The sequence below is a fragment of the Zonotrichia leucophrys genome, chromosome 2 (genome assembly GCF_028769735.1).
Source record: "Zonotrichia leucophrys gambelii isolate GWCS_2022_RI chromosome 2, RI_Zleu_2.0, whole genome shotgun sequence".
Lineage (NCBI taxonomy): Eukaryota > Metazoa > Chordata > Aves > Passeriformes > Passerellidae > Zonotrichia > Zonotrichia leucophrys.
Genome location: NC_088171.1, coordinates 53,090,924 through 53,102,910, shown reverse-complemented (window position 1 = coordinate 53,102,910; position 11,987 = coordinate 53,090,924). Strand labels below are relative to the sequence as shown.

The 11,987-nt window shown below is 45.5% G+C and overlaps 1 protein-coding gene across 1 annotated transcript; it reads right to left on the bottom strand.

Annotated features, from left to right (window-relative positions):
• Nucleotides 1-3,231: 3,231 nt before the first annotated feature.
• LOC135443997 (cytochrome c oxidase assembly factor 1 homolog) lies at nucleotides 3,232-11,402 on the bottom strand. Its single transcript, XM_064705006.1, is given in 6 exon segments — nucleotides 3,232-3,569; nucleotides 6,024-6,100; nucleotides 7,989-8,140; nucleotides 10,949-11,051; nucleotides 11,318-11,362; nucleotides 11,364-11,402. Coding segments are annotated over 6 exon segments (513 nt in total). The 3' UTR covers nucleotides 3,232-3,472.
• Between the last annotated feature and the right edge of the window lie 585 nt (nucleotides 11,403-11,987).

The following is an 11,987-nucleotide window of genomic DNA, read 5'->3' as shown; positions in this document are numbered from 1 at the left end:
TGGTAGTTTCCTTGAGGGTGATTACTGCCTGGCAGAAACTATTAAAATCAAACTAGACAATAAGAAACAAAACAGGCAATCCAGCAAAGGTCATGGAGATTAGGTTTGTTTTAACCACACCAAAAACTGGAAAAGGAACTGCACAAATTTTCAAGCCGATTTAAAAAAAGGAGTATTTTAACATACTGAACATGATTAAGACGGCTAAAGATTTGTAGCACCTGTTAATGAAGCTGAGAGAGACCTTTAATTGGAGAAGGCTTGGGGAGGGATCAGTGTGGGGGCAGAGTAAAGAGAATGGAGACAGATTCATCTTGGCAGTGTCTAGTCCAGGACAAGAGACAGTGAGCATACCCTCAAGCACACAAAATTCTCTTTAAACATAAGAAAAAGCTTTTTTTACTGTGAGAATGGTTGAACACTGGTACAGCTTGTCCAGAGGGTTATGGAGTCTCCACCCTTGGTGATCTCTAAAACCTGACTGGACATGCTTTCAGGCGATCTGTTCAAGCTGACTCTGGTGGGAGTGAAGTTAGAACAGACGATCTCCCAAGGTTCCTCCCAGCCTTAAGTGTTTTGTGGGATCCAGGGTCTTATTTTCTCAAAAAGAAAAAAAAAAAAAAAAAAAAAAAAAAAAACAAAAAAAAAAAAAAAAAAAAGAAACCAGTGTTTTAGTAACACGATGAAATGTAAAAGAACCTAAACTTGCTCCAGTGTTCCACAGAAGAAAAGAATGCAGGAATGGTGCCCAGGTGCCCTTTTGAAGTTTTTTGGGCTTTCGGCAGCTGCTGGTGGTTATGAGACCTTTGCTCTCCCTGTTTTCCTGGCATGTTCCAGCTCCCTTGGCTGCTCCTGCTGCACCTGTGTCCTCTGTGAAAGCAGCCCCCTTGGGCTGTGATATATTTAATGGAAGCCACATGGCCAAAGCTGCTTGGCACTGAACACACCAGCCTGATGCTTTTTTTCTCCTTTTGAATATGTGCATCTTAAAAGAGCTCAAACATGGAGAGGAAGTGACTTCTGAGGTTCTTCAAGGTCATGAGGCAAGAAATTCAGTGTTTTCTGGCTATTAGGTAATAAAACAAAGGCAGGGAATTAATTGTGATTTTACTCCTCCCCTTCCATTGATTTACTGGCTTCCAGCTGCACCCATCGCTTTGCTCCTTCTCTGGGTTTTAAGATTTGATTAAGAGAACCATTGATATGATTTGATGATATGGCCCATCCTCACAGCTCTGCAGAATCAGTGGGTTGGCTGAGGTGACTGAGAGCCCTCAAAGTCAAAGGGGTGCTCAGGGGAGAAAATGAGAGATGGAGCCTCTTTGCAAGCTCTGCTTACCCAAGGCAAGGTAATAAAATCTCCAGTGTCACTTGTAAGGTTTGTGTGGGCCTGGAAAATCCAGGGCTGGAGCCAGGCCAGGCAGTGGTGTTGTGGCACAGCTTGTGAAGGCAGCATGGGGACGCTGTGTGTGCCAGCTCAAGGGACAGGGAGGCGGTGAGCAAGGGCTGTGCTGCAGGCTGGGGTGGCTGTGGCCAGATTTCTTGGACACTTGAGGACACCAGCCACTGCAGGTCCCAGGCTCACTGAGCACACAGAGGTGACAAAAGGCAGCTGGATGGCAATGTGTGCCAGATGCTCCCAGGGAAGACGCAGGGAGGGACTGAACAGGCTGGGCTTCCTCTCAACAGTCATGATATCTTTACAGATGAGCAACAAATCAAAGCTGCAGCCAAGGAAGTGGTAATTGATGGATGGGAAGTGGTTGATTTGGCTTTTTCTTGTCAGCTGTTTGATTTCCCACCAAACTTCTTCAGTGACCAAAAACTAGAGTCGATCAAGCTCTGAGGCACCAGGTGGCCAGCAGATCTCCATATCCCTGAGGTGTTGTTCTGGCTAGTGGTAGTGCAAAATTAATGTTTTCATATCATATGAAATTTGATTTGGCATGTATTTTGTTTTGTGAAACCAGTAAACAGCAATTTTAATCTTAAGGCTGGGCAATCTGTCTTTTTTTGATTAATTCTAATCCTCTCCCTGGTGTACTGGGCTTTCATGTGGGTTGGATCAGGTCTCACAAGAGCTGTTCATCCTGACAGCTCTTTGTGAAGTTCAAACTAAAGCACACATGTATTGTTTCATTCTAAAATTGTTTATCCAAGATGCCTTTGCTGTGGCTCTTCAGCATCTCCTTTCTAATTAGGCATTTGCTTTTCAGGTTTGTTCAAAAGCCACCTTGCCCAGTTTACTGGGTCATTTGTTAAACAAGAAAATGCTTACTGTTCTTTTAAAATTCTTTGCTCTAGCTCTCCCTTCTCCACCACTCACGGCTCTTGGAAAGCTTTGCAGTGCCTTTGTGCTTGGTGGATTCCTTGGACTCAAATTTGGAAGAAGAGATGGAGAGGTGAGGAACAGAGAATGGAGTGGTATAAGCTCTGGGCTATCCTTAGCTACAGCCTCTCTTAATCTAGAGATTAAGCATCTCTATTACAGTGAATTCAAAACATTCTTTTGTCTGGATGTTCTTAAGGGCTCCTGTGTTACTTCCTGCTACAGACAGGACAGTTACTTGTATTTTTTCTGTGCCTGAGACTGTGTCTTAGGTTTTGCAATTGTTTGCATAGGCAGTTTGGGATGTCACTGGAAATTAATTGGGTTTGGGGAGTTTTTTTGTTAGTTTGGGGTGTTTTGTTTATTCCTCAACTTGCTTGGTGATGGCAAAATCTCTACCTGATGGCACAGTCAAAATCTCTTGTCATAGTCATAGGAAACCATGGCAGTGTCTTCATCTGTTCTGCACCCTCCTGAGTGTTCTTCCCCCTGAATGTCCTCCCCAGCACATATTGGGCAGTGTTGGTGTGAAGCAGTGGCTTCTTCTGAGTAACCTTCAGTGTGAGCAGTGAGTCTCTTCCTGGAATTCCTCAGTTGAGTGGCCTCAGCTATCTCATGAGCTTTGTAATGATAACTGTGAGGGTCCAAATCTGCCTCATAAGTGTAGTCGAGGGTGCTGCTGCTGAGCTTCACATTTGCTGCTTCATCCTCCCTGACTTAGGCAAGACCTTGTTGAGAAATGGGGGGAAACCGAGGCAGCAAGTCTTCTCAAAGTTTTGAGAAGCTGACTTGACCTGCCACTGTAAAACAAAGCTCAGTTTCCTGGCAGTTTGTTTATTTATTTCGAATTCATAATACCAGCACACACAGGGCATAACACATGACTTCTCTGCAACAGCAACTCTTATGCAAGATATTTATTTTAGGCTTCTGTTAAACACATGAATAAACCAGCAAAAGAAAGAAATTGCAATTACAACAGTAATGAGGTAAATCTTGGAGAGAAAATTGTCTTGAGAGCACCGCTTTAGGTGAAACTGGCACTTGTGACAACTGTGTACATTCACAGAGACACAGCAGGATGCAATCGATTAATGGCTCCTTTGGCTCAATGGGAGGCGGAGATGCAGCTGTCCCTGATTTTTAGCCTTCTTGCACACCAATGCTTTCCACTGGAGAGTGGTAAACGGGAATATTCTGACCATCCCGCAGTTTCAAGGTGACATCCTGAAGGCACCAGCTGACACAAACCAAAGAAGATTTTTAACTCATAGCAATCACTTTTAACATGGTCAAGTCAGTGTAGAAACAGCTGGCTCAGAGAAGCAAATAATTCCACACATTTAGTGCTTTTAAAAATTCTCTCAAGTGTTTTAAAATGTGGTTTGTAAGCGCCAGCTTCTGAAAGCTGTTCTCCCAAATATCATGGCATAGCCCAGATTTAAAGGTCTGGTATGCATGTTCCTATTCGCTGCAATTCAAATAAAAACCTGCCAGCTCTTCTTAGGACATTCCTTCCTTGACCCGGTGCCTTTTTTCCTCTCCATCCTGCGGGTGCATTCCTTGCTCCACTCCTCTCCAGCCTTGGAGCCAGACAGTGTTGCTAAGGAATTATTCTGGCTTGGAAGAGTTTGAACACTGTGTGTTCGCTCAATGTGACTGCTGAAAACCTGACAGGGTACAACAGTGGTTACTCTAAGAAGGAAAATTGCATTTGTTGGAGACTGAGGGGGAGCCTGTTCCTTCCTCTAAGCTTTGCTCCAAACCCACTTCTGAGAAACTGCTCATGCTGCTTTTCCAGCTGGAAAGGACTATTATTTTGGGGTACTAAAATAGGATTTTTTCTAAAGCTCCTGGCACTGGCCCAGCTCTGCTTTTGCTGGAGTCAGTGTTGAGTACATACAATTAGGTAATTAGGCTGCTGCACCTCTGTGCAATGGATTTGCAGCAGGGCTCTGCTCAGCAGCCCTCTGCTCCCACCCCCAACCCAGGCTGAGCAAACAGGCTTGGGGGTGACCTGCTCGTTGCCCACAGTGTGGCCTGAGGGCTCAGCCCTTCTCTTGGTCACTTCAGGGCAGGAAAGAGGAATTTTGCAGTGCCTTGGCTGTTCTTGCCTCTGGGCATTCTCCCCATCCCTGTACTGTCTGCCTCTGGGTGGATGCCACTTCCTCCTGGACCAAACAAGATCACAGACTCCAAATTTTCTTTTTCGTTTGTCTTCTCTTTTATGAAATAAATTAAACACTATGGACAGTCTGCACACTCAGAGTCAGATGCATTTCAGCGGCTTTTGTGCCTCAGCTACTCTTGCACAGAGAACTCAACTCCTGCTGCCATTTAGCTCTGTCTGTATCAGTGTAAGAGCTGCCCTGGAAAAGCACTCATGAACCCTGCAGCATCCCACCAGGATGGCCTGCTTACTTGTTCCTTACTCCTAGCAGTTCTGCTGTTAGTTCCTCAGTGGGATGCAAGGGCACCAAGTCCTGTCTCAGCCCCATGGGAAGCTATGCACAGGACCCTGCACATGGGTGGATTTGGTGGAGTTTGACAGATTTATCTGCCACAAATACTTTTACAGGCAGATGCCTTTTTTTTTTTTGATTTGCAGAAATGTAAAAAGAGCTCATTTTAAAACAAAACTCCGAGATATGTGTATGTACTGCTGTAGTTTAACATTTTTCAATTCTTCAATTATCCACACAGTAACTGTGAACGAGGAATAACAGGGGATTGTCTGTGAGGAGGGGCTAAGGAGGAGTGAGGAGATCAGAGGTCAGGCACCAGGGAAGTGAGGTGGGCAAGAAATGGGGCTGGGGACCCTTGGGGTTATCCCTGTTTATTAGGGAGGACGCCAGGTCCAGTACTGAGTTTCTCAAGTCCCAGCCTAGTGCCTTTCTCTTCCTTCCCATACTTACTCAGAAGAGTAATCCAGTAAGTCATGCTCATCTAATTATGAACAGAAAGCATCACCATATGGCTGGTGGCAGCTGAGTAAAGGTTTTGTAGCTTTCAGTTTCTAAACAGAGCTATCAGAAGTACCTAACAAGAGGTCTGCAACTAGTCAAACTTTTGAGCAGTTCCAGAAATCAGTTTACTGTTGACAAAGGAGGTTTTCAGGCTTCAGTACTATGAAAATGTAAAGTCACTTCTATATGATATGGTATTAGAGTATCCTTCTACTATAATGCATCTGTTTCAGCATTTTTTTTAACCATAAGGACCACACTTCTGGGAGAGCTCAGAAAAACAAATGCTGTTTTTAGCTCACCTCACACAGCTGTGATATAATGTGTGATTCCCTTACTGCAATCTCTAATAGCAGACCAGAGTTAGGACTGCTGTTCAACAGCTCTGCACCTCTGTGGAGAGGTGGGGTGGGAGGGGGACCATGCTTTACCTTGGCTCACAGTATTTGGATATGCACTGAGCTACAGTTTGCAGAACACAACACAAAGGACTGGCTCATGTTCCTCTTCTATTTACATTCAGAGAGACAGATTCAAAATATTTCTCAACTAACTTACATTTTTGTCCTAATGAAGGTAATAACCTTTGACAAGACCTTCAGACAGGAGTTTCTGCTCAGTCTGTGTGCATGACCTCAGCACCACAGATGACTAAAGCAAACATCCTGCTCCAGTGTTTTCTCCTAGCACTTCTTTCCCATTTCTCCTGCCACCCCCCAGGTACGCACCACTGATGGGAGTGGTCCATCTCTGCGTTAATGTAGAGGCAGCCTGCTGATTTTGTTCCAGAAACTGGTAACTTTATCTGCAAATGTAAAAACACGTTAGAGATTCAGCAAAGCTTATTATGAAACAGACATTCATTCCTTCCAGTCAAAGAGCTCACACCTTTTTAACTTTTAACACTGTAATTTATTTTTTTACTGTATTTCGGAATTGGACTGATCTAACAGCTGACACGTGTGTGGCTATACAAGTATGCCTGCTCTGCCATGCATTAATCTCTCTCTGCCGAAAGAATGTACCGTGTTACAGCTGCAACCCCCAGGGAAAACCACTGGCTCCCTGAAATATTTATGAGCAAACACCTTTCCTTACCAGAATGCATGGTCATCCAGAGGTGACCTGAACTGTCAGAGCTTCCCATAACCATTACAAGCCTGTAGGTTGAGATCTTCTTCATGTCAGTCCCTTAACACACACTGAGGCAATGAGATGTTCAGTGATTCTTTTTTTTCAGTGTTACAAAATTTATCATTTATCTGTTTAACAAAGAAAGCTGGAGCTGCAGCAGCAACCATGGCCAATTGCACTGGGTCTAATGCCTGAATAAAAGAAATTATTTAGGTGTAGCATTTGCTGGTGGTGATGCAATCACAGAGAAAATGCCAGGTGTTTGCCAACAGACCCAGGAGCTGGGAATGTTGTGAAGTCAGTAAATCGACCTGTGGTATAATGATGATTAACCAGTTTATTTCATGAGAACATGAATACTTAGGAGCATGAAAAAGCAGAGAAGAAAGTTGGTGATTTGTGTCTTGGGTGAGGTCAGTAGAAGGCAGGGTTTGACTTCATCCTGAGTCACCCAAGCGACCAGCATTCTTAAACAGTGACATAGGAAAACACCCGTGGGAAAGGTTATCTTCTTTTCAGTCAGTATATGAGATTGTATGGGGTTTTGCACAACTTTTTTCCCTTAGATATGTTCCCTGTGGAATCTATGAAACATGAGAAATTTTTTGATTCAGGGTATCATGTAAATGCAGCCTGGCTGAAGTGAAATGGAAAAGTAATTTTATGTGAGCTGGTTAAAGGTTGGGGGTTTTTTAATCTTACCCTGATAGCTACATTCCTTCATTGTGCCATCTGATCCATTCCTTAATGCCCTTGCTTGGTCCGTGGCATTCATAACTACTCACCAGTAAAAACAAAACTATTCCAATGTGATGAGTCCCGAGTGAAGGACCTGGAGAAGTTGCTGGGGGCACTCGGTGTTAGCAAAACAAGGGGAGGGCAGCCAGTCATGGATTAAGGGCTAAAAACACCGATGGAAAGTACTCTTGAGGCATCAATGCCAAGTGGAAGTGGACTTTTGTGTTTGCAAGGTTTGCCTGGCCCAGCCCTCAGCTGATACAAGGCAGACTTGTGCAATACTTCAGCAGCCAGCACAGCATTCTCCAGTCACTGAGTAACCCTCATGCTCAGTCTCAGGCTGGGCAGCTGTTCTCAATGACACAAGCTTACAGGTGCTCTTAAAAACCACACCATTTATGCTGTACCACAGCATAACCTGTAAGGGGCTGTAAAACTGCTCTCAATAAAGCCCTAAAAACTAGCATGGGACATATGGGAGGGGTAAAGGAAGGCAGGTGCTATTTTAAAGCTGGATATGATACGTCTCTGAAAATGATTTTGTGGCTTACAGTGTGAGGGGGGAACCGATTGTCTTGAGAGGTTCCTCAGCATTGTGTGATGGGCCCATACAGCACAACATGGAGATGCTGCTCTTGCTGTTTCTGTGCTAGTGGATTTATGCTCTGGAAATCCATTCCTCTTCCAGATCAACTGGTATTCCATCCTGCTGCCTTCCAGTGCCCCCAGGTGACTCATGAGCCGCTGAAAATCCCCTGGCTGATCTCTTGTCACCTGACATGTCGGGAAGCCACCCTGTGACACTGCCCGCCCGGAGTTACCCGCGCTCTTTCCGTGTCCACGCGATTGCTCCCATCTGTCAGGTGGATGTTGTGAACCTTAAGAGGGGGGGCACCCAGGGCTGCCAGGGCATCAGGATTGCTCTTCAGTTGCTCCAAAGCTTGCTGGTAATACTGGGTCCTGGCAAAACTTTCTAGGTGAGAGAAACAGGGTAGTGAGGAGACTGTTCGCTTAAAATCAAAACAAGCTTACAAAAAAGAAAAAGACATTTTCTTCAGACTACCACACCCTCCCTGAAATACAGTCCAAAACTATTAATTAGGAGAAATTTAGCTAAAGGACAAAGCACACCCTTACATCAGAGAAGAAAATGTTATTCAGCTCATTTAAGTGAAGAGGGCTCTGAACATAGCCTGTTCAATTCTGATCTACAGCTCAGCTTATGGCTCTGTCTCCCCACTTTTCATGCATTTGTAGGTTATCTAAAAGGAAGGGGAAAAAAGGGACAAGGATGAATATGTGAAATGTTCTGATAAAAATTCAATTTCTTTTTGTTTTTCTATTTGAGGCACACAAAATACTTTAAGAATGGAGAATATCTTACAGACATTGACAGGGGAACAGCTGCTGCTGTGGAACTCTAGCTGTGGTCTTGGTACAGCTTTCCAAGTGGCAGCTATGAAGTTACAACTCTGCTGATGGATGCCTTAGAAGGGAGGCACTCAGAAGCACCACTTAATTTACTGGTGAAGCAGCCACAACAGCATTGCACATGGAGGACAGTTGCTGTTCTGTATGGCTGTGCAGTGCTGCACCGTGGTTGCAAATGGACAGGCCACAGATGAGGAGCTGGAGACTTCCTGACCCTCCTTATGGGGACAGAGATTTGCTTACTAACAGTTTTAAGGTTGTCTTGCTGGGGTTTCTAGATCAGCTTAACTTCACTCTTTTGACATCAAGAAGGGCAGAGTTAAGCTGAGAGTTTGTAGTTGTTAAATCCTACTCTGGCAACTCTGCCTTTACCTTTCAAAGGGTTTAAAACAAGGTGTAAGGTTTGTTTCTTGGCCTCTTGCCTGTCAGTATTAAGCTTGGAGCATGAGGCAGAAAGGTGCGGCCCCCTCTCCCTAATTAGAGGCATCCCCTGTGAGTAGGCAGCATCCAGTTGGCATAGAAACAGCTTTGCTAGGCTGTCACCTGCATTGGTCCTCCTGTGTCCCCCAGCACATCCTAAGGAGCTCCGGCCAAAGGGGTTGCAGCATGCCTGCCCTTTAAATCATGGCAAATTTATAAATCATGGCAAACAGCCACTCAGACCTTGTGAAAAGTATGTTGTGTTCACCCTGCAGGTTGGAAGAGAAATGGATTCTAATTTCCTGGTGCTCCTACTCAGCTGTTCCTTGTTAGCACCTCATGCACTAGGCATTAAATGCCCAACTAATCCATTTGTCCTCACATCTTTTGGTAGAGAAGCTGAAAGCATGCTGGAGTTGGCTGAGCAGACTGCTTCCACAAGAAGGGTGTGGAGGTGATGAGAGTAAGTAGAAATAGGATTACCTGAGTATTTGTACAAGCTTGCACAGAGACCACGTGCATGCAAACTTTCCTTCAGCCTGAAGGAAGGGAAGGGAAAGAATCCTTTTCCACTGCTCCCACCCCTATGGAGGCCACTTGCTCCTCCGTAGTCCATGTATGGGCCAGTTCTGTGCACTGGACAGAAGGCACTGGGACAGCCCCAGGCATGAGCCAAGGGAGGAAGGCTCTAAGTGTGGCTCCTGTGTCTGTTTAGAGGATAGAGAAGGACACACCTGGCTGCAGAAAATGTCCTTTCAGCAACCTGGCTGAGTTATCAGGCAGCTGCTCAGTGGCCACTGAAATGACAAGAGGGCCAGAAGTAGCCACTGCCATGTGCCCCTTGACTGCACAGCCAAGGCACGTGGGGAACCAGCCCTAGGGCTTGCTGTGTAGCACAGGGGGCGGCTAACAGTGCTGAAGCTGAAAATTAAAAAATGCTAATGTCCTTGTTAAAGCCAGATTCAATATTTTAAAGCATAAGGATCATATTTCTGTCATGTACTCCAGAGCTTGGGGGCATGAGCTGCCTGAAATTAAAGCCTGCTTTCCAGCCCTGTCTGATTTGTTATTAATATGTGTAAAATGAAGGGGAGGTTTCAGAGCTTATCTGAGGGCTTGAGAAACAGGCTTGGCTACACTTTTTTCTGGCAGCATCCTCTGATATCAGGGTAGGTGAAAAGCAATACCGTTTGATAGCACCAACAAGGAAGAGGCATAGGGCCAAGAGGCCTATGGCACCCCCCGAGAGAGAGGTAAAGCTTACTTCTGCTCTGATGCTAACTATCTAAAAGCAGTTTTAGAAAAAAATAAACATGTATAATTTGGACTAATAATGTGGATTCTTGGCCAAAGACACATGGCAACTAGAGATAAACAACTAGATATAAACAGCAGCATCACCTGTTTAGCTTTTCTCTTTGTCCTGGTCTTCTCAGTGCTGACTGCTCCTATCTGTACTTCATTGAGGAGAAACTCATGATTTCTTAGCACTTCACAGGTGTGTTGTGTTTAAGGGCCAGCACCACACAGAGATTTACAGATAAAACTGCTAGACTTTAACACCTTCTCACAGATGGTCCTCTTTTACTGCCCAGTTACAAAATCCCAGTTAAGAAATGAAACCTGCATTACTGCAGGTGAAGCTTTCACTTCACCATTACCCTCAGGAAACCCTCAAAAACCAGACTTTCTTCTGACCACAACAGCCTGCTCCCTATGCAATATGCGCCTCTGGAAACGCACACAGCAGCTCTTGGGAGAGCAAAAGCCCTGAGGATGAAAAAATGGAGCCCACAGAGGCAGAACGCAGAAGCTCTTTCCTTAACTTTATCTGCTTCTCACAACTCACATGCTGCTATTTTCCCCACTACACAAAAGCCAGTGAAAGGGGCAGAGGAGAAATAAGGTTGCTAACAACACCAAGACTTGCTTTGCATAAGATTGTACATCACGATGCATCCCCCGCCGCTGAACAGTCCCATGAAAACAGCCATTTGCTGCAGCTTTCTCAGAGAAGCTGGCATTTTTCCTTCCTGAAAAGAAAAAGAGAAGACAGTCGTTGTAAAAGAAGAAAGCCAAAGGGTTACTTCCCCCCCTCCTCCTGTTTCCAAAAGCCCTTTCCAACCAGGCCTGAATGAAAGCGCAGCGCACAGGCCCCGAGCTCGCTGGGGCCCCACCATGCGCCCAGAAGGAAGAGTGGTGAGAACAGAGCAAACCGGGAACCCAGCTGGGCTGAATGTGTTTATTCAACTCCTTTTAGTGATGCCACCACTTCGCTAATTGCCGAAAAGAAAATGACCTCCCTGGCGTGGCCGGGGGCCAGAGCCGTGGCACTGCGGCGGGGGCTCCCGGTGCCCGCGCGTTCGCTCGCACACTGCGGGCATTCAGGCTCCGGGCACCGCATTTCTCTCTCGAGTAAACTCCTCTCAAGTAAACACTCGCCGCAGGGATGCATTTGGCCTTGAGTGGCAAGGGACAGAGCCAAGCCAGCACCGTGCCAGCAAAGATAATGGAGCCAGGGTATGTGTATTCTGTTGTGTCAATTTTTTTCCCAAGCTGTGGATAAACAGGAAGTCTCTTCCAAGCTGTTTTTCTTCCTTCCTGTGACCCCCCTCCCCCCGCCCAAACTTGTCCTTTTAATGAGTCACAATTTTGACATTTGAATGCATGACCCAGCAGAATAAGAAACACTTCCATAGTTTGTGCAAGAGGGGGACTCAAGAACTGAGCTAATGCTCCTGCCCACAGCAGGTTAGTAGGAGTCAAGCTGAGCTGTCACTGGGGGCGTAGCTCTTTGCTTCAGGCTGTGGCAGGACAGGACTTGAACAAGCATCTGAGTATTGGCTTCTGCTCTCCATTCTCTTGGAGCCGGAATGGGAGGGAGGAATGGTCTTGACAGCAATTCAAAAAAATTAGCAAAAAGCTTTTCTTTTTCAATGGGCACACAGGAGCTGTATGGGACTTCTAAT